General features: G+C 36.3%; 2 protein-coding genes across 2 annotated transcripts in view; both read left to right on the top strand.

Annotated features, from left to right (window-relative positions):
- The first annotated feature begins 326 nt into the window (after positions 1-326).
- Positions 327-16,202, top strand: cercam (cerebral endothelial cell adhesion molecule). The gene is made up of 12 exons (XM_084103657.1): positions 327-873; positions 2,218-2,328; positions 2,469-2,586; positions 3,917-4,051; positions 6,295-6,499; positions 6,722-6,841; positions 8,211-8,287; positions 8,388-8,494; positions 9,044-9,176; positions 10,632-10,759; positions 12,489-12,692; positions 14,776-16,202. Exons 1-12 carry the CDS (start codon positions 671-673, stop codon positions 15,008-15,010), a joined length of 1,776 nt encoding a protein of 591 aa, XP_083959783.1. The 5' UTR covers positions 327-670; the 3' UTR covers positions 15,011-16,202.
- A 4,953-nt stretch (positions 16,203-21,155) lies between these two features.
- Positions 21,156-22,089, top strand: part of sardh (sarcosine dehydrogenase) — a 67,240-nt gene continuing 66,306 nt past the window's right edge. Inside the window, exon 1 of the mRNA XM_084104736.1 lies at positions 21,156-21,311. The gene's annotated coding sequence lies outside the window, so the exon portion shown is untranslated. The remainder of the gene's footprint in view (positions 21,312-22,089) is intronic.

The raw sequence follows: 22,089 nt of genomic DNA, 5'->3' as shown, positions 1-22,089 counted from the left end.
AGGTAATCAGACTAAATCAGGTTTTAGTTTCTGACAAAAACAGACAGTTTTTTTTTTAAAGACAGTTTTTTGTTTTTGTTTTAATCAATTTCGTCGTTTCTTTCAGTCAGTGAGTGACAAAGGGAAAAAAAGTTTAAAGAATTTAGTAGTTTTGTGCTCTTGGAATTTTGACTAAACATGACAAAATATCACATTCATCTATCTCTATTAATGTCTGATTTAGTTTGATAGTAAAAAAAATTGTCTAATCGCTAAATTTGCAGTGGTTAAGACTCTTTGGTGGCGAAAAAGAAAATCACTAAGCTCCGACAAAATCCTCAAACGTCGACATTCTACCCTAAAACCTTTAAGCTAGCGAAACAATGTAGCGAAACGTCAACTCAACATTTAACATTCTAAAATGTAACCGTTGAGGTTTAGAACATCCGTCGAACATTCTAATAGTGAATGTAAACGTTACACTGAACATATAATGTAACAATTCGGAGGAAAAAAAAATCCTCACACGGAAGTTGTAACTCAAACACAGCTAACAGAACACGTTGGCTCCTTCAGGGGGGAACGGAGAACTGAGGGGGAGTGAGAAGTTTAGGGAAGAGCCCTCTTTCCTTCAGCTGCTGACGCGGATGGGACTGTTTGTGCAACGCAGCGGCCCATCGAAAATCCAACAATGTTATCTGGGATTATAACTGTTTGGACTATTCTTGCGGTAGCACAATGTTACTTTTCCGAGGAAAATTATACCGACGAGTCAAAGATGCAGCCGCCCACGGTCGTTATAGTTGTAATCGCACGGAACGCCGCTCATTCTTTACCATATTACCTCGGAGCTCTCGAGAGATTAAACTATCCTAAAGAGCGCATCTCTATCTGGTAGGTGACTTCTTCCCTGCAGTTTAACATGGCTGATTATCTTTTTACTATTTGCAGATGTCAAAAGGCCAGTCTTATTTGCATTTCATCACCTCCTCCCCTTGATTTTTGCAGTGTCCCCCAAAAGTAGACCCCCTTCCCCCTAACTAATAACGTTCAGGATGAGTTCGTTTATTCACTTTAATACATTTATTATATTTCTAGCACATACTATTTTTTAGAAAATATATACTAGTATACATTTACTATACTAAATATATATACTACTATACATTTATTGCGATTTAACGTTCAAAATAGCTTTAAGTCGTTTATTTTGTGACTTAAACAAGAAGTCAGATGCTACATCACAAATAGGATAATCTGTTATTACATGTTAGCTCATAGTTAATTTGTATTACTCAGTAGTATATGGGTCAATGACAAATAAGAGTGTCCTAGATAAAGAAATGGAAAAATATTTTTAAAATGTAGTTTAAAACACATTGGCCAGGTACATGTTGGTTTCATAGAGTTTTGAAAAAGTTTTATAGCATATCCAACTAAAGTTAAAATTTAATTACTCTAAAAATGTCATGTGGTGTAACTACCAAGTAAAAAGTAATACCGTAATTTCCTTTAACCTTGAATACATAAATGTACACATCTTAAAGGTTAAGTTCAACCCCAAAAATGAAAATGATCCCATAATTTACTCACCCTCAAGCCAATCTTCTTTCAGCCAAACACAATCAGAGTTATCCTGGCTCTTCCAAGCTTTATAATGGGAGTGAATGGTAGATTTTGAAGCCCAAAAAGCGCATCCATCCATCATAAAAGTAATCCATACGGCTCCACGCTCCAGTTCTGAAGCGAAGCGATGCGTTTTTGTAAGAAAAATATCCATTTTTATTACTTTGTAAACTATAATCAAGTCATATACACCTAGGATGGCCTGAGGGTGAGTAAATGATGGGATTATTATATCATTTTTGGGTGAACTAAACCTTTAATTATTATTATTTTTTAAAGTTAAAATATAAGTTAAATATATTTTTTAAAGATAAAAACAAAAAGTGTATATTAATTTACAAATATCATTACATTTTTGGAGGTAGTTGCACCACATGACATTCTACAACCTGAAGTAACTTTTCCTTATCATAAAAATGGCAAATTATCCATATATTAAGAGACTTGTTGACCTTAGCATGCAGTCATGAAGGTGATCCGGGGTCCTCGTTATGATATCACTTCCTGTCTTATGTTGTTTATGTTTCTGCATGTCGGATGCACCACATTACTTTACCGGTCTTTTGACACAATTGAATGACACCAGTGTCTCTATGTTTTTGTTTCCTGTAGGGCAGCAACAGACCACAACACTGACAACACAACAGCAATCCTGCGAGAATGGCTCACCGTCATGCAAACACAATATCACTATGTGGAGTGGAGACCTTTAGATAAACCCACGTGAGACGATCATCACACATCATGCACGATTGGCAGATTTACTGTCCTGATTAAACCACAGCTCTAAAATGCGTTGGGATGTTTGTAAGTTTAGGCACCACCAGTGAAGTTTGATTCGACTGCTTGTTTTATCTGCACAGGTCCTATGCGGGTGAGCTGGGGCCCAAGCACTGGACTAACGGCCGCTATGAGTATGTTATGAAGCTCAAACAGGCAGCGCTGAACTTTGCCAAGAAACGCTGGGCTGACTACATTCTGGTATGACCCAGTTAAAGCATATACACCCTGATTTTGGATCATTCACACCCAAATATCTATAATAAGAATATATATATATTTTAAAAAAAGGTCCAAATGGTTCATGGAGGTTCAGTTCTTATTGGGGTCACAATAGAAATTGTGCTGGAATTTACTAGAATCATTTTTGCGAATATCTTGTTTGTTTGTTTTATTTAGAAAGCACTATTAAAACAACAGGACGTTGACCGACGTGCTGTAAATCATACGTAAAATCAAATCAACAATAACACCATAACATGACACACACAATCAACACCAGACAGATTCAAATACATCAAATATATTTGAGCCCCTTTCTAAGTTAACCAGTCGGATCAAACGCTAATGAGAGTAGGTGTCATTTTAAATGTCGCTTCAAACAACCTAATGAAGATTTGGAGCTGGTCTTTTTTAGTCTGGTCATAGAAACTAAGTCTTCTGACTGGTTGACCTTAGCGTACTACAGTAGGTAGTTTATGCACTTGAAGAAGGTACACTAAATATGGAGGCGCCAGTTTGTGAAATGCTTTATTTACAAGGGTCTATAATTTGAAATAAATTCTAAATTGGATTGGCAACCAATGTCTAGTTAGGCTAATTACATGCTGTTTTCATGAGTACCTTTCAAAAGTTTGGCAGCAGCGTTTTGCACCTATTGAAGATGATAACACCCACATACAGTAAATTACAGTAATCCAGTCTTTCAGAAATAAAAGCATTTTTTTTTTTAATTACTAGAAGGCTGGAATGGTTTAACCTTTGCTATTGATCTCAAATGGAAAAAAAATAAAACAGGATTTAACCACAGATTTAATCTGTTTTATCAAATTTCAGAGAATTATCAAACTGTACACCTAGATTCTTTACCACCAATTTACAGAAGTGGGCCAAAATGCCCAGATTGGAAAAAGTTTGGGTGTACGGAGCTCCAAACCATCCATGATTTAATTTGATGTAAACAAATTCAATAGTTAAGGTAGCATATATAATGAAAACAGGAATGGGCCAAGAATAGATCCTTGGGGAACCCCACTATACAATGGAAAAAATGATCATAAAAAGACCTGTTAGAGAGGAAGGACTTAAACCATTCAAGTGCCTTGCCCCAAATTCCCACCGTCTTTTTTAGGCAAGAGACAAGGATATCGGAATCAATGGTGTCAAACGCTGCACTGAGGTCTAATAACACTAAAATCACAGAACTACTACTGTGATATGCTTTAAACCCCAATTGAAAATTTTCAAATATATCATTTTATAATATCAGGACTATTAATGACATTCTTTGTGTTTATTTCCTCATCTGCAGTATTCAGACACAGACAACATCCTGACCAACCCGGATACCCTGCACCTCCTGATGGCAGAGAATAAGTCTGTTATTGCCCCCATGCTGGACTCACAGTCAGCATACTCCAACTACTGGTGTGGCATCACTCCACAGGTACAGTTTAGTTTAGTTTAGTTTAGTTTATTGGTTTATAATGATGTGGACAATCCCTTTTGATAAAAAGAGCAGCTTTAGCCTCTACGGCTAACTTCCAGCTGTAGTCCCCGGCCAGTTGTTAGAAGGCATACATCAAATAAAATACATTACAATTAGCCTACATTTACAGCAGGGCTAAGCAAAAGGGAATAAGACATACAAGCGTGTGGCACACAATTAAGACAAGCACAAACAAACAAGCACAAATTGCAAAGGCATAAAAGCAGTTCATGCATTAAAACAGTACAAATCGACATACAAAATAACAGATACAGGACCTAACATTGAGGCAGGCAGCAGAAATCTAATGGCAGCAGCATGACCATGTCACATCAGAACCATGAGTTTCCAGCTTGGAAGTGTGTATTACTGTGTGTGCATGTGTATGTTCTTAAAACGCATTGAGGGATAGCTAACATTACATCTTGCTATACGCCACATCAATAAAGTGGCGATATCAGCTTCCACTATTGCTGTATAATATTAAGAGCATTGGTATTTTCTAAATTTATAGACTACTGGTGATTTAAATTAGTTAAAGGATAACTCTCGCCAAATTGCAACCTAGGCTATTTTTGTTAATCCACCCGAATCAAACATGTAAAAAAGCATAATTAGAATGGAAACGCCACTTTTAAGATTGACCGTATTTTCGTTTTCGGTCAAAATGCCTTTTGAATGGGAGTGCTAGGGGCACTACAGTGATAGCATCAAAATCGCTATTTTTAAAACACTAAGAAGGCTCGACACAACATGAAACTGTGCTCGAAGTATCACCAGGGGCTCTACACATGAACTCGAGCAATGAGAACATTGTTTGTGAACACAAAGTTTACTAAAAAGAAAGGTTTTGTACGACTCACTTTATCAGTTAGTGTTTTGTCAGTCAAAAGTAGTCGATCTCCGAATGCAATGTAATGAACTGAGCTTTCCATCTTTACTCTCCTCATGTTATGTTGCATTTGGAGATCGTCTACTTTTGACTGACAAAATTCCAGCCACCGGAAACACTAACACAAAACCTTTCTTTTTAGTAAACTTTGTGTTCACAAACAATGCTCTCAATGCTTGCGTTCATGTGTAGAGCCCCTGGTGATACTTCGAGCACAGTTTCATGTTGTGTCGAGCCTTCTTAGTGTTTTAAAAATAGCGATTTTGATGCTATCATAGTCGTGCCCCTAGCACTCCCATTCAAAAGGCTATTCTAATTATGCTTTTACACGAATGTTTGACTCGGGTAGATAAATAAAAATAGCCTAGGTTGCAATTTGGCGAGAGTTACTCTTTAAACTACAGGCAAGCTTATACAAAGTAGCTAACTGCATTGTGTGTGTGTACCATACAAAGGATTGGGGTCACTACAAGTTTTTTCAAGAAATTGATCATTTTATTCAGTAAATATGCATTTATTTATGAGAAATAGCAGTAAAGACATTTATAGTGTTTTAAAATATTTCTATTTCAATTAAATGCTGTTCTTATTAACTTTCTATTCATCGAATAAAAAAGTATCATGTTTCCACAAAAAATATTAAGCAGCACAACTGTTTTCAATATTAATAACAATCAGTTATGTTTTTTGAGTAGCCTATCGTATCAGGATATTAGAATGATTTCTGAAGGATCATGTGACACTGGACTGGAGAAATTATGCTGAAAATTCAGCTTTGATCACAGGAATAAATGACATATTAACATATATTAAAACAGAACACACTTCTTTTAAATTGTAATAATATATTTCACAATATTACTGTTTTACTGTATTTTTCTGTCAAATAAATGCAGCCTTGGTGAGCAGAAGAGACTTCTTTTAAAAATCTTACCGACCCCAAACTTTTCAGCAGTAGTGAATATATACATTATTTAAAAAAAATATATATATATTAATTTTGCTGCTAAAAGGACATAAAATGTTGCATTGGAACTTCATTTTTTGTTTTTTAAAAATGGGTTTATTTACATTATTTGTCCAGACAAACTCATTCAAATGAACCAGATTTCTCAATGCTACGTATATGAGAGCAAATATTGACAGTCAAGCTGTGTGCGCAAACAATGTGACAAAACAAGTCCTCTATTCAGTTAAAGTGAGTATCTCCACACAAAAAAAAACATCACTTTTGAGGGTAATTGTTCATTATGGGTCTGTTTAGATGCTGTTTGCTCAAACACTTTTCACAGTTTTCTCTCTGTTTCAGGGCTACTATCGTCGGACCGCTGAGTACTTCCCCACAAAGCAGCGTCAAAGGCTGGGCTGCTACCCTGTCCCGATGGTCCACTCCACTATCCTGCTGGACCTGCGCAAACAGGGCACCAGGGAAGTGTCCTTTCACCCCCCTCACAAAGACTACTCCTGGCCCTTCGACGACATCATCGTTTTTGCCTTCTCCTGCAGGATATCGGGTACAGTGCCCCCTTCTGGATGACTCCAACGCATCTCACTTCCCTTATGCAATATGATGAGTTTAACATTTGGATTTAGTTTGGAGGGAATGAGGGGGAAATTCTTCTCTGTGTCCAACATTTTTTAGGATTGACAGTGAAATAGCATTTGAAAGAGCTGACATAGTGAATTCAATTTCTGACAATATTTATTTATCTTATGTAATTCACTTTTTTAACCAGAGGTTCAGATGTATCTGTGCAACAAGGTGCGTTATGGGTATCTGAACGTACCTGCGAAACCTCATCAGACGGTCGAGGATGATCGAATAAATTTTGTCCACCTTTACCTGGAATCTTTGAGTGAGTGACACTGACATTTACATTTTTTATTGAATGATATTATCAGCATAACACTTTTGCAATAATAAAATGCCCCCCTTTTTACCTGCTTTAATGATAACAGCACTTAAGCTAGCATGTATTTTCCCTTGTGAAAAAGAAGTGCATGTGTATTGAATATGCACTTGTAGTGTACTTCAAACTTTACAAATATATTGTACTTGTAAACTGTACTTGCAGATAATAAAATATGAAATATATATATATATATATATATAAGGCTGCTTAAGTGTACTTAAAGATAGTACACTTTCATGACTATGTTTCTGAATACACTTAAGTACACTAAGTGCACTTTGTAATGTCAGATTGAAAGTTTTACTTTAAAATACATTTGAAATCATTATGTTTTAATAATCTTTTGTCGTGATTTAATGAATTAAACTTATTTTGATGTGTTGGCTAACATACTAAAGCACATGTAAAGTACTTGATTATCATTTTAACTGTAGCATGTTATTCAATATTACAATATTACAAAGTTAATATATTTTAAATGGCAACTTCATAACAAATGTGTAATTAGAAATTGATTTAAATACATAACCTTCTAAATGTCTTAATCATTTGTTAACAAACAAGTATTCATTACTTCAATGAGCTCATTGATTCTGCCTTAAATTATTACATTGTTTAAATTAATAAAATTTTCGATAACTTTGATTTTGTACATGTACATTTCTGAAATACATAACTTAGACAGTTTCCTCTGATGACAGATTACTCTAATTTGTAATGTGGACTCATGCATTTTCTGTAAAGCTGCTTTGAAACGATGTGTATCGTGAAAAGCGCTTTACAAATAAATGTGAATTGAATTCAATAACATACAAGTTTGAATAGAAATGTCATTAAAGTATATCTTAGTTTACAATAAACACATTACCCATATTTCAAAGAGAATAGAAGTGATTATCACTCTTTAGATTAGGGTCCAATTTTCACTATTAACTAACCATTAACTATGACTTCTTTTTTTATTTGTGTCCTAATAAGATGGAAAATAGCAATACATTAATTTTCTGATTTCTCTTTATTGTCTTGCCCTTTTTAGGGTTAAAGTCCATTATGAGAAATAAAGTCACAAGAACCCTTTTTATTTTTTACTCCGAGGTGGAAACAGGCTTTCAAAGCAATGACTTCTACAAATCTAAAATGATCATAATAAATTAAGAATGTTCTTGTGTGATTTTCAGTGTTGTCTCAGACTCTTTGGACCCCACTGTATGTGAAGATTGTACTAAGTTTGTGCTAATTAGCGATTAGCTCCTTAATCGAACAGAATCATTGTCAAGGATTTGAGTCCTAATTGAGGTCATTTCTCCCGCAGTCCACGGGCCGCCCATGTACGTCTCTCGCTATGTCCACGTTCCTCCCAAACAGTCAGATCTCATGGGTTTTGATGAGGTAAAGTGCATACTCTGTGTTTTTTTACCATTGTTGTGAGCTACAGCAATCACTACATTTGATGGAATATTTTGCGTGTGTGTGTGTGTGTTCTCCTCAGATCTACTTGGTAAACCTGCGCAGACGTCCAGACCGCAGGGACAGGATGTTATGGTCGTTGTATGAGCTTGAGATTGATGCTAAAGTTGTGGATGCCATAGATGGAGCGTAAGTATAGATAAACACTCAATAGACATCAGAGCTGCACGATTCTGAATAAATTGACAATCAGGTTTTTTTTTTATTAAAATAGAGATCGCGACTCTCCCACGATTCTGAATAGACAACTGAACAAAATAACATGCAATTTACTAGAGGTTCTGACAAAATGTTAATTTCTGCAATCTATTTAAAAATATGTAATGAATTTGAATGTTCAAATGAATGATTCAATGACTCACTCATAGACATTTCATTACTGGATGAATCAGTGTTTTAGAATACATTTTTTAATGATGTTTTATTAACAAAGTTTGGGAGGAGCATGTTGAACTTATATCCTAGTATGTCTGTGATCATCTGAATTATTATAACATTTACTTATAAATTATCATTTTGGAGTGAGATTGTGTGGATGTCTGAATCAAGTTTGCGATCTATTAACAATTAATCATGCAGCGCTAATAGACATTTACTGTTATAAGAATCTTCATGCATTCTAGTTCATATCTACAGATAATGCAATAATTGTGTTTTTAATTGTGTGTGTGCATGCAGCGCTTTGAACAGCAGCGACATTAAGATTCTAGGTGTGGATCTCTTACCCGGTTACTATGACCCTTTCTCTGGCCGCACGCTGACTAAGGGAGAGGTGGGCTGCTTTCTGAGCCACTACTACATCTGGAAAGAGGTCAGTGGCCCCTAAAACTATTGAAACAAATGCCTTTTGGTTTGGTATTTTATCTAAAGCAGTGCCATTCAGACCGAGGTGTAAAGAGTACCTGAAAACCATACTTGAGTTAAAGTACAGATAACCTTACAGCGAAGAGTACTCCATTACAATTTACAAGTCACCAATTCCAATACGACTTGTGTAAAAGTCTGATTTGAACAGTACTGAAGTATTTTACTCGTACTGAATGAAGGCTCAAAGATGCACTAGTTCTCAATGCCAGTGAAAAACAAGATACAGTTGATTTGTGAGGAGAGCAATCAGATAATGAATAAATAAATCTGAACACCTCAAAATTGCAATAAATCAAGGTCAACACTCTTAAATGTCTACAAACACTCTCCAAAACACTACAAAAATTCTCAGTTAAGCTCAACTGCTCAAAAAGGGCATAAGTAAACCAATATCCTTCAAAAAGTTCTCTTCAATATAACGGATAAATAAAATAATGTTAAGTTAAATTAAATAGTCAAAGTCTACTTGCACTGGACGCGCTGGTTTCGGCATGTCCTCACCTTATATAAGAAACACTTGCGATTCAGCAACTACCTGCTAATAATGCACTCGCTTTAGTGTAAAGTAGCCCTGTTGACGAGTTTGGGTGAACAAGGGCAAAACCCACATGATATAGTACCTTTAATGCCCTGTATGCACTTTTGTAGCAGAAATAAACTGCTGGAGAAAAAGATAGGTGGCATGTAAAATGTAACGAGTAATTGCGTTATTTACCACAAATGTGTTGGAGTAAAGAGTACATGTACTTATTAAAACATTTTGTCAAGTAGAGAGTAAAAGTTGCTAATATATTTGATACTCTGTAAAACTACAAAGTAGCCAAAAATATAATGAAGTACAGTAATTAATTACATTTACTCAAATACTTTACACCACTGCATTCATGCATTTTTCAGCATATTTTATTGTACACTGCCATTTAAAGGGTTGCAAGGATTTCGAAAGAAGTCTCCTATGCTCATCAAGGATGCATTTATTATTTGATCAAAAGATACAATAAAAACAGTAATATTGTGAAATATTATTACAATGCAAATGTATTTTAAAATGTAATTTATTCCAGGGATGTAAAGCTGAATTTTCTCCAGTTTTCAGTGTCACATGATCCTTTAGAAATCATTCTGATTTGATGATTTGATGATCAAGAAACTTTTATTATTTATCAATGTTGAAAACAGTTTTTGCAACCAAGATAACATTTTTCAGGATTTTTTGATAAATAGAAAGTTTTAAAGAACAGAATTTATTTGAAATGTTATAAAATGTAGTGTCTGTTACTTTTGATCAATTTAATGCATCTTTGGTGAATAAAATGGTTAATTAAATCTTACTGACCCCAAACATTAAAATAAAATAAGCTGTTTTTAGTCAAAATGATTTGTCATCTATTGCTCATAGATGGTAGATATGCAGCTAGACAAGGCGCTGATCTTTGAGGATGACATCCGTTTCCAAGCCAACTTTAAACGCCGTCTGATGCGGCTGATGGAGGAGGTGGAGCAGGTGGAGCTGGACTGGGACATCATGTGAGTGACACCTGTCTGTCACACGGTTGTCGTGGAGACTTGAGGAAACCAGAATCAGAATATTGCTTTTGTTGCAGTTATAAGGAAAACTTAAATTCGGCTTTGTCACTTTTTTTTTACGTTTTACAGATTTTTTACACACTTTTGTTTTTATGTTTGTATAGCATAAACTTGTCATATTTATGTAAATATTTATTCTTATTTAAAGTGCCCGTTATGCTTTTTTAGATATTAGCTTTCATGTAGTATATGATATAGCTGTTGTGACTGTAAAAGGTCTGCAAAGTTTCAAAGATCAAAGTGCTTGATAAATGGAGTTATTGTCTCCCAAAAGAAAGAAGTGATTCTGAACTGCTTGAAACGAGTCGTCAGTAATTCCAGTCTCACTTCCTGCACGAACATACATAGGTTTGTAACATATTTGCATAATGCCAGCCATATATAATGTCAGACATATTTATTGTCTGTCTGTAAACAACGTCTACTTTGACCCTCAATCGCTGTAGTTGTAGCTGAGGCCTGGAAGCTGCAAATTATTCATTTAGTTTCTGACACGCACTAAACAGCAGACCAATCACAACAGACTGGGTCATCTGACCAATCAGAGCAGAGTAGACCAATCACAACAGACTGGGTCATCTGACCAATCAGAGCAGAGTAGACCAATCACAACAGACTGGGTCATCTGACCAATCAGAGCAGAGTAGACCAATCACAACAGACTGGGTCATCTGACCAATCAGAGCAGAGTAGACCAATCACAACAGACTGAGCAGTCTGACCAATCAGAGCAGAGTAAACCAATCACAACAGACTGGGTCATCTGACCAATCAGAGCAGAGTAGACCAATCACAACAGACTGAGCCATTTGACCAATCAGAGCAGAGTAAACCAATCACAACAGACTGAGCCATCTGACCAATCAGAGCAGAGTAAACCAATCACAACAGACTGGGCCATCTGACCAATCAGAGCAGAGTAGACCAATCACAACAGACTGGGTCATCTGACCAATCAGAGCAGAGTAGACCAATCACAACAGACTGGGTCATCTGACCAATCAGAGGAGAGTAGGCTCTCGAAAAGATCTCGAGTTTAGACAGATTGAATCCTTGATCAAACCATTAAGCGGGTCGCACACCGGACGCGCAGCTCAGCGCCGCGCCACGCAGTGCCACGTCTTTTAAATTCGAACACATTATTCTCTATGAGAGTACACACACCGGCGGCGTCTGTCCGCGGCGCCCAGCAACGGCTCAGGACCGTGTTCAAAATCCTGCCGCGCCACAGAGCGCCATTTACATAGTTTTAAATTAAATTTACATTTATGTGTCTCAAATCGTAGTTAATGTATATACGGACTTCACCCTGTGCTGCAATATACATTTAGTTTTATATTTATTTACAGAAATCAGAAAATTGCTGATGTTATCGGATTTTCAGGTGAGAGTTGTCCTAGACGTGGCGCGGCGCGGCGCTGAGCTGCGCGTCCGGTGTGCGACCCGCTTCAGACACTGTAAAAAAGAGGAGATGTTGCAATGTATATTATGATAATTTTTTTTTCATTGGATGCATGTAAACCTGTAAGAGACCTCCAAAACAAAATTGGGAGCCTTTAAAATAGCATAATAGGGGCACTTTAAAATACGCATGGGTAACCCAGCTGTACAACTGACAGATGATATAGCGCCCCATCAGGAGGCTTTACTGCTGTGGGATCTGTTGCAGATACCTGGGCAGGAAGAAGGTGAACCTTGGAGAGGAGGTTGCAGTGGAGAACGTGAGGAATCTGGTGTACGCCGATTACTCCTACTGGACGCTGTCTTACGCCATCTCTCTCCAGGGAGCTCAGAAGCTCCTCAACGCCGAACCCATATCCAAGATGCTTCCTGTGGATGAGTTCCTACCCATCATGTATGACAAGCACCCAAAGTGAGTATGACACTCAAGTCTCCAGAGTCTGGGTCTAAACATAGGCTACTTTAAAAGTTAAAACGATTTGTGGGGTTTGTTACAAACTCTTTATAGAAGTGATGCTTCTAATTTTAGTTGACAAAGTTTGCATTCTCACCATAAAGGCATATGCATACTTGCATTTTCTATACTTGGTTTCTTGATTATATGTTAAACAAGTCTAGTTTATAATGAAATGTTAGTATTTAAGTTAAGTTAAAGGTATTTAAGTCTATTTAAGTTACAGTCCAGAAATAAAAGAGAACATATTTTCGCAAAGCAGGACTGACTGAAATTGCTCACCACAAATCTGTGCTTTGATTTGGAGAGTTTTATTCTAAAAACTCTCTGCATAGTTTCTTCACTATGTAATTGTACAAATCATTTGAGTTTTATGGACAGAGCGTTGAGACTTAAGCCAAGAAAGAAACTTCGATCTTGAGCTGGCAATAGCTTTGATTCCTCAGCGTGACTGGTTGTTTGTGCTGTGGGTTGGCATGATGCCATCCCTTTTCCTCTGTCCGTTTCCTCTCCATCTCTGACTCTGATTCATTCTGCTCGGCACGTCCCGCCTGAAGCTCCTCATCCCCACAGAGACAGATCAGAGCAGCGTTCTCCTCGCGTTTTTCAATCTTTCCATCGATCCACGGCTCTCCCGGTAGAGACCGACGTGCTGCTACTGCCCCGCTGACGGCTAACCTGTTAAACACCCTGCCCTGCCCTGGCCTGCCCTGCCCTGCCCTGGCCTGGCTTCCCCGTTCCGCATTCCAGCGAAATTAGCTGCTACTTTAGCCGGTGTTTGCTTTGCTCTCCTTCCAGATCTGACAAAGCCATGGGCCGTCTGCCAGCTGGCCCAGGACATGCCAACACCCTCAGTACATGAAGTACCTCTACAGGCTTATGCTGAAAGTAATTGATGCTTGATTTATTTATTGGGATAAAGTCAAGCAGCACAAGCCCTAAAGTTATTCACTTTCTGATTCTGGATCCAAAGGACACATTAAATAGATAAGCGGTGACCTCTTTCCTTAGAAAGGTTGTGATGTAAGCATCACTTACCCTGGAAACTCAGAGTTCTCGCAAGAGCACAAGTTGAATTTGCTCAGCGAGTTACTCTGGTGTCGAGTAATGATGCTCATTAACTATGCCCTTGTAGCCGAGCTGCACCAATCACTTCGGGTTATCTGATATAGGCGGGCCAGAGGCGAGATGATGACAGCGCTGTGACGTCGAAGTCATTAGTAAACATTGCAAGATGGCTATGGATGAACACCAGTTGTTTGAAACGGCTTTGGTCACTACAATGAATGAGTTAGACCTCGCTTTTTATCTAAAAGAGGAACAGAAGACGCCGCTCGAATCCTTCCTTTGCAAGAAGGGCGTTTTTGCTGTTTTGCCGACCGGATACGGCAAGAGTCTAATCTACCAGTTAGCTCCGCTGGTAGCTAAGCGTATGGGGCTTGTTGTAATTAGTCGTAGTGTTATCCAATTGGTGCCGCCCCTCGAGCTGGCCGAGTTTCATTAGTCGACGCCAGACCATTAATCTTTCAGATTTAGGTCTGGATTTCCAGGCTAAGCGTCACTAGTACTTTTTGTAAAATTGGGATAAAATAGGAATTACACATGTATACAGACCAGTCAATCCCAATTATATTATAATACATTACATTACATTACATTATATTACTTTTCTATTGCTTATACTTAGGGTTAGGAATACAATATGAATGTTTATTTAGATTTATAGATATGATATAGTATAAATATTATATTATTAAATATTAATGCTATTATTGATATTATTATGCCTTTTGAATATTACATAATATTATACTTCAAGTTAGGGATATTCAATATAAAACTATATATATATATATATATATATATATATATATATATATATATATATATATATATATATATATTTTTTTTTTTTTTTTTTTTCATTTATATTATATTTATATTGCTTGTAACATCATATTGACCTAATTTCTGCTAGTGAAAACTGAAGAGTTCAGCTACTGGAAACCATTTTATTTTGCTGTTTTTCACCTCTCAATAGCGAGGACTACAAATCCCATTTTCCCAATCGGAATCTGATGGCGTACTCCACACACCCTCTTCTGGTGCAGCCCTGCCATTACGCCGGGGACCCGGAGTGGGTGAGCGACACCGAGACCTCTACGCTGTGGGACGATGACAACGTGCGCACGGACTGGAGGGGGTCCCATAAAACTCTGAAGGGTTCCCAGCCCCCGGCCGGTCTGCAGAGCGCCACCTACAAGGACGAGCTGTGAAGCACCTGTACGGTCCCAAAGCATCGGAAACGGGCACTTTCATGTCACTCATCAGGGAGACCTCAAAACTGGACGAGACGAGCGAGACCTGGGACCAGACATTAGGAGGACGCTTTCACTCCACAACAACAAAAATCTATTTTTAAATTAGTATTTTTCTTGTTTTCCAGTATAGATGTCTAAATATCTCCAACAAGATACATTTTCTTGTTAAGTAAAAGAAAAAATATATTTAATATAGACATGTTTTCAGATGATATATCTTAAATGAAATTTATTGGCATTTTTTCTTTCTTATTTTAGCATAAATCTAACAAAAAGCAGTGAGGTTTATGGCAAAACAAAAGCAACACACAAACAAGCAAAACACGATTTCCCAATGAGAAAGATACAATTTTGAAACAGAAAAAAATTGTTTTAATGGAAAACAAGATCCTGTAAAGGCAATATGGTACAAGTACTCTTATATTTGACCTCAGTTCAAGAGGGAAAAAGTTATGTATTTTAGGAGAGGGTTTTTGTCCATTTTTTTGGTTATTTTTTTCTTTCTTAACTATATATTAGCAATCACCATGGAACACCGGCAGGTGAAAGGTGTGTGGGAGAAAAGACCAAATGAGTCAGGTCCAAAAAAAAAAAAAAAAAAAAAGGAAATCCCTCACACTATCAATACATGCAAACGAGTATCAAAATTATATTAGCAATGCTTTTGGACTCGTGACCTTCATTTTATATGCCTGATCAAGGTCATGAGACCGAAACGTTGCTAATAAATTTTGATACACATTTACATTGCAATAGATTGCAAATATTGATTGTGTGAGGGATTTCCTTGTTTTTATTCTTAATCAAATAAAAAGGTCATTTTTTGAAGTGGTGCATTAGAATTTTATTCCTGGATTGTATATAAAGTTTAAACAGCTGTCGTGGGACTATCATGCTCAGACAATCGAACAAACAGAGCTTGTATATTTGAAATGATCTGTGTGGTGAACTTTTTATTATGGTGCACTTTTGCTGTCCGTTCTGATTTTTTCTGATCCCATCATGTTCATTTGTTCTTATTTATTTCTCTTCCCTGTCTTATTCCCTTCTCTAACTCTCCAAAGTGAACAGCGGGATGAAATGACATTACATTAGTGTGCATGGCAGTTCTGTTAAACTTGTTGTTTTTTAAATAAAAATGTTTTTGAAAAATGACCAAATTGGATGTCAGTCACATACCTTTTTTTTTAAGAACAGTATTTGAGCTTAACAGCCCTTCATATGATGGTATGTTGTTTTTGTTTTTTTGGCCATATAAGAAAGAACTCTTTTTTTTCAATCTACTTCACATAGATTAATTAAATTGATTAATAGAAATAAATAATGTGAACAAATATGGCTGTTCTTTTATAAAAGTGAAAAAAGGATATATATATATAAGCAGAGGCAGTAAATCCATAAGCCTAGAATAAAATATTAAGGAGTTATTTAATAAGACTAACTTACCTTTACACAATCTGGGAGGTGACTTCCATATTTTTTTTTCCTATATAAGTCAATAGGGTACATCAACTGTCTGGTGACAAACATTCTTCAAAATATCTTCTTTTGTGTTCAGCAGAAGAAACTCATACAGGTTTGGAACAACTTGAGGGTGAGTTTTTGGTTGAACTATCCCTTTAAAGCAGGGCGACTTCTGCATCTCTATCGCCATCTTTTGGTCAGAGCACAGAAGTACAACAACCACAATTTAGTTCTGAATGGTAGTTTTGAAAGATTCAATTGTTTTCTTTTTTTAAATGTAAATATATTATTCACAAAAATATTTTTATAAGTATATAATAATTTAAAAAGATAATAAACAGATGTAGCTAGATGATGAGGCAGGATTACTATCGTTGACTTAAACTGAAACATAAAAACATTTCATTAGCCTAATTGAAATAGAATAAACACTAACTGAAATAGAATAAAATAAGTAAACGTATTTCCAGTTGTCAATTCAACATTTCTCATTTTTGTTTATTTTAACTAAAACTAAATAAACAAAAAAACTAGGCTTATAGACATAAAAATAAAAAGAAGAAAAAAACGCAGGGGTTTGCGTTTGACCGCTTGTCTACTTAAAGGGATAGTTCACCCAAAAATGAAAATTCTGTCATAATTTTCTCACCCTCAAGTTGTTTCAGACCTGTATGGATTTCTTTATTCTGTTGAACAAAAGAAGATATTTTGAAGAATGTTGGAAACCAAACAGCCATTGACTTCCATAGTAGGAAATAAAAAACTATGGAAGTCAATGGCTACAGTCAACTGTTTGGTTACCAACATTTTTCAACATATATTTTTTGTTTAACAGAAGAAAGAAACATACAGGTTTGGAACAACTTGAGCGTGACAGAATTTTCATTTAGGGGTGAACTATCCCTTTAAATTACTTAGGCTATTTCAGGAATGTGGCCAAAGTGTTCAAATGGGCATGAGGTCTTGAATCAGCTCTCTAGTTCAGTAGTCAGGGCACCAAAGAGTATAGAAGTACCAAGAGGCGAAACTCAATAGAACGTTCCATTGCAACAAACTCACCCATGCGCAGAGCTGCAGCTCCGCCATCTTGGACTGAACGCAACACAGCTGTCATAGAATTGAACGATACCGGTTCAAATTCAAAAGCGGTTAAATTAACTAAAAAGTAGTTTCTAGTTTTTAATATCTCTAGAGCAGACATATCCCATGTCTCCCGGAAGATCCGGGAGTCTCCCGCATATTGATAGCGGCTCCCTGATGCCCGCAAATTAGCTAAAATCACCCGGAATCTAAAGCGAGCGAGCAAGAGCGCGCAGCTCCAAACCGTGTAACGTTAGAGCACGGCAGAAAGGGTGAGGGAGCGAGATATCAACATATCAACCTAAAATGTGGAACACAATTTGTTCAGATTTTTTGCTTTCATTTTCTTGCAGTTCTAGAGTAAAATATATTTTGTAATATATATATTTATATAAAATATAAATAATTATATTTTAAATTTGTACATTTTAATAAACTCAAACTTGCATAACTTTTTTCTGTTTCACTTTCATAATTTATTTCACTTCAACAATAATCTGACAAATTAAAACAAGACCAACCATAGGTCTAAATTCCAAAGCATTCTTGAATTACAACCATTTAAGTTTGGATAGTGATTTTCATGTTTATGCGAAAAAAAGGTGACACTAGTTAAAGGGTTAATTTAGTGATAACAATGAATTAATAAAGCGGTCATTTGCCAGGTTAGGTTCATATCTCTGAAAGTATGCGATTTAAAAAGCCCATTTCGAGTCTTGACAATTTCGACCAAATACATAACATTAGCAAACTGTTAACTTACTGCGGTTATGGGATAGCTTACATTAACGTTACAGCACCTGTTATCGTTGACGTTAGATCACTTTAAAGTTAATAAAAACCTTTTCTACTTTACCTCTCTGGATCTTTGGGGAATCTATGAAATGCTAGTTGATTGTTTGTACACTGGTAGTTGTTGCAGTTGATGGCAGAACACTGTTTTCTTTGTTTCCAATTATTTCCAGACATAATGTTAATGCTGTACAGTAGTTGTGCTAACGGTAAAGCCGTTGGTTCAGTCCAAAATGGCGGCCGCGCTACCGAAGCGCCACCTAGTGGCTGTTGTCAAAACTGCAACGGAGTTTCGCCTCTTGTTACTTCTATACTCTTTGAGGGCACTGATCAGGGAGTCGGCCATTTTAAGGGCTGTCTGAATCGCTAAATCCTACCAATGCACCGAAACATTTGCTCCGTAAAAAGTCCCACAATGCACTGTGAAAGGACTATTATATATCAATGCTTTTGCGTTGCGAACGCAGTTACTCGGGGAAACGCAAATGTTTTGCGAGAGAACTCAAAATATATGTTTCCTCCAATCTCATGTTTTTTTTCATCACCATATCCTTTTAGGGGCTACGTATATAAAAATAAAAATAAAATAAATAAATAAATAAATAAATAATTAATATCTAATTCTCAACATTAACAAAAACTATAATACTAAAAACAACGAGGAGGGTGAATTTACAGTACATGGCTTATATGCAAAATATGCAAAAGTTTGAAGCTTTCTGACATTATTCACAAGAGAGAGAATTCGCATTTGATTAAAATTAATGAATAGGCTAAATCCAGTTTTGAGTGTTTCAGTTCCAGATTATGTACAAGACAGGGAACAGTACAAAATTAAAATAAATAAATAAATGTTTATTTAAAAATAAAACCTGAGTCAAACATTACAGTACAACTGAATGACTCTTATGATATAACCGTTTCTCTCACATTATTTAGGTGTTGAAAGTGGAGAGGACTGATATGATTAATATCAGCCAGAAGTGGTCATGTGACCACAGCTCAGGGGTAAGGAGGAGTGTTGGGCCATTTCTAAAACACCATCCTCAGCTAAAGGTTGAGGGCATTGCCCCTCGTGACCCCAGCGAACCCTGTTTCATAAGAACAGCAAAATGCCATCGCATCTGAGCAGTTCATTCTCAAATGACACGATCAGTGGCTGAGCTTATGTCTCATGTCTCATCAGATGGTTTTGGTCCTCTGTCTGCGTCTACATGTCAAACTGTTGGCTTTTTACCCAATGTTGTAGTGCTCTGATGACATCACAGTTGTTTGTAGACTCAGATCTGTTATGAACATTTAAAGAACACTTAAATATAATTTTACAACCATTTAAAAGTATCTGAATGAATGAATACAGCAATGTTTGTGGGTGCCACTGCCGTCACTGATAGGCTTTTGTCATTGCTTCATCCAGTGTGTTGTCATATTTCCCTGACCGGGGGTGGAGCTCTCTAAACCTCTTCTGATTGGCTGTTTCAGATAGGGAAGGTTTTGTGAGGTCAGACTCAGTGTCCATGTGTGTGGCTGAAACAGAGAGTTTTCACGCTCTCAAGGATGTTTTGTGCATGAAGAAATAGGTCAGCCAATAATGGTCAAAGTTCATGGTATCTGGAAAACTTGTTATTCTGTCTGATTTGTAAGACACTAGGCTACATATAAAAACCTTCAAAATCCCATTTTAGTAAATGTATGGAGGCCCATTTCTGCCACATAAGAAAATAAATCACATTATGACATAAAAAGTCAAAATGATGAGATGAAAAGAATAAATTATCACATAAAAGTCCTCGTTATGAGAAGCTATGTTGAAATTCTGACTTAAAAAAGTCTGAATTATGACAAATATTATAATTATAGCATAGAATATTTCAACTTTGTAATCTAACTGTCATAATTATGACTTAGTATGCTACTATTATGACTGTTTATGTAACGTGGCTTCCATTTAAATGTAAAACATTTCTAAAATGTATTTTTTCATGAAATGAGAATAATCAGATGCCATATGTATGTGCTTATTTGCATGCATACTGACACCCATTTTATACAGTATATTCATGTTTGTGTTGTATAATGCATGTTCAGAAATCCTGTTAGGAGCCCCATTATATTCCTCCTGTAATCCTCATCCATGTTCTCAATATTTTCCAGCAGCAGTGAAGCCTCCTGTAATACTAGAGCAGATGTCTGAGATCAAGCTTTCTGCTCTAATTGTGATCTGCTCTGAGGATGAACTGACAGCTGAGTCTCAACATGCCATCGAGCACGTAACCCTATATACTGTATATGTATAAATTAATATAAAACCATAAGGTTTGAAACCCACATATATGAGTTTTAAGATTAATGTTTGATCATTGCGCATTTAAATTCTTAAACTTTTAAATCTCCCCATCTTTGGTTACATCTTTATAGTCTAGCAAATGCTTAAAATCAAGTACTTATGATTATATTATACACACTTACATATTAAGAAAATATATAAAATTAAATAGAAATATATATATTTCCATTTTATATAGCCTATAATATAATAATATTATAATATAATAGTATATATATATATATATATATATATATATATATTATAAAAATATTAAAATTATTTTATTATTTCAATATATATAAAAAAAATAGTATTTACTATTTGATTAACGTTATATATAAAATAATAATTACGTTAATAAAACATTAAATTATATTTCTTTCTTTCCTCAACCCAACATACCATTGGTTCCACCGTCAGCTGCTGGTGGGTGGAGAGTTTACACTAGCATGTCTATTTGGCAGCTTGCAATGCAACCAATGGATCTGGTCTGCAGTGTGTACTAAACAGTGCACAACGTCCACACCAGCAAAAATCATTTTTTGTGTGTGCGTGTTTTTTCTTTCCATAGTGGATTTATTCATCTGACAGGTGAGCAATGCATGTGTTGTTTTGGAACTGTCTGAAAAACTCTCAACTCTCTATCTCAAAACCTACTTTAGCTGCCTAGAGTAACTTAGACAATATTTATTGGCGTGACAGAAACCGTTCTAAGGTTCTTTTGAGTGCAAATTGACCGCAAACGACCACTTTTAACACACTTTGAAAGTTTCACACTTGTAACTTTGAATCCAAATTGCAGAAATCCGAAACAGTGTAAAATCAAATCAAATGCCGGACTGCTGCGAGTTGTTTATCAACAGACAACCGATCATAAACCCCTCAGTATCGCATTAAATATCAATGCGTTTTCAGTAGTTTCAGCGTCTGAAGAAAAATTATGTTATAGAGTGGCGGCTTGTATTTTTTAAGAGGCTACATTTTGTGTGTGTGTGTGTGTGTGTGTGTGTGTGTAATATGCCCTATATTTAATAGCGTGCTCGTGGCATGTTGTACCTGTTCGATTGATAATAATATGTAAATATGTGTGATGTCGGCCTGAGGGAATTCCTCGAAAGACCCATTGAAGTATGAAATACTCGTCAGACACGTTGCATCTGGCAGCTCTGTTTGTTTTTCGGCTCATTCACTCATATCTGCAGTTCTGAAGTTGGCCACACACACACAGCTGTGTTCGTCCACATGCTCAGTCAGCAAACAGCCATATTTGAGCACCGGTTGCTCTGTTTATGAACATATCTCAACAGCAGTTAACAAACAGAAGACTTCTGCTCTTTTACTTAGTTTTATATAGGTGAGCGACACTGCA

Source organism: Abramis brama (genome assembly GCF_963993115.1).
Source record: "Abramis brama genome assembly, chromosome: 25".
Classification (NCBI taxonomy): Eukaryota; Metazoa; Chordata; class Actinopteri; order Cypriniformes; family Leuciscidae; genus Abramis; species Abramis brama.
Note: the sequence above shows the minus strand (reverse complement) of the source record. Positions and strands in the feature narration are given on the sequence as shown.

Bases quoted from the DNA above. Each gene is read 5' to 3' on its own strand.
- cercam (XM_084103657.1), top strand. From the start codon at position 671: ATGTTATCTGGGATTATAACTGTTTGGACTATTCTTGCGGTAGCACAA. The intron at 2,329-2,468 runs GTGAGACGATCA...TTATCTGCACAG, and splicing joins AGACCTTTAGATAAACCCAC to GTCCTATGCGGGTGAGCTGG. The intron at 12,693-14,775 runs GTGAGTATGACA...ACCTCTCAATAG, and splicing joins ATGTATGACAAGCACCCAAA to CGAGGACTACAAATCCCATT.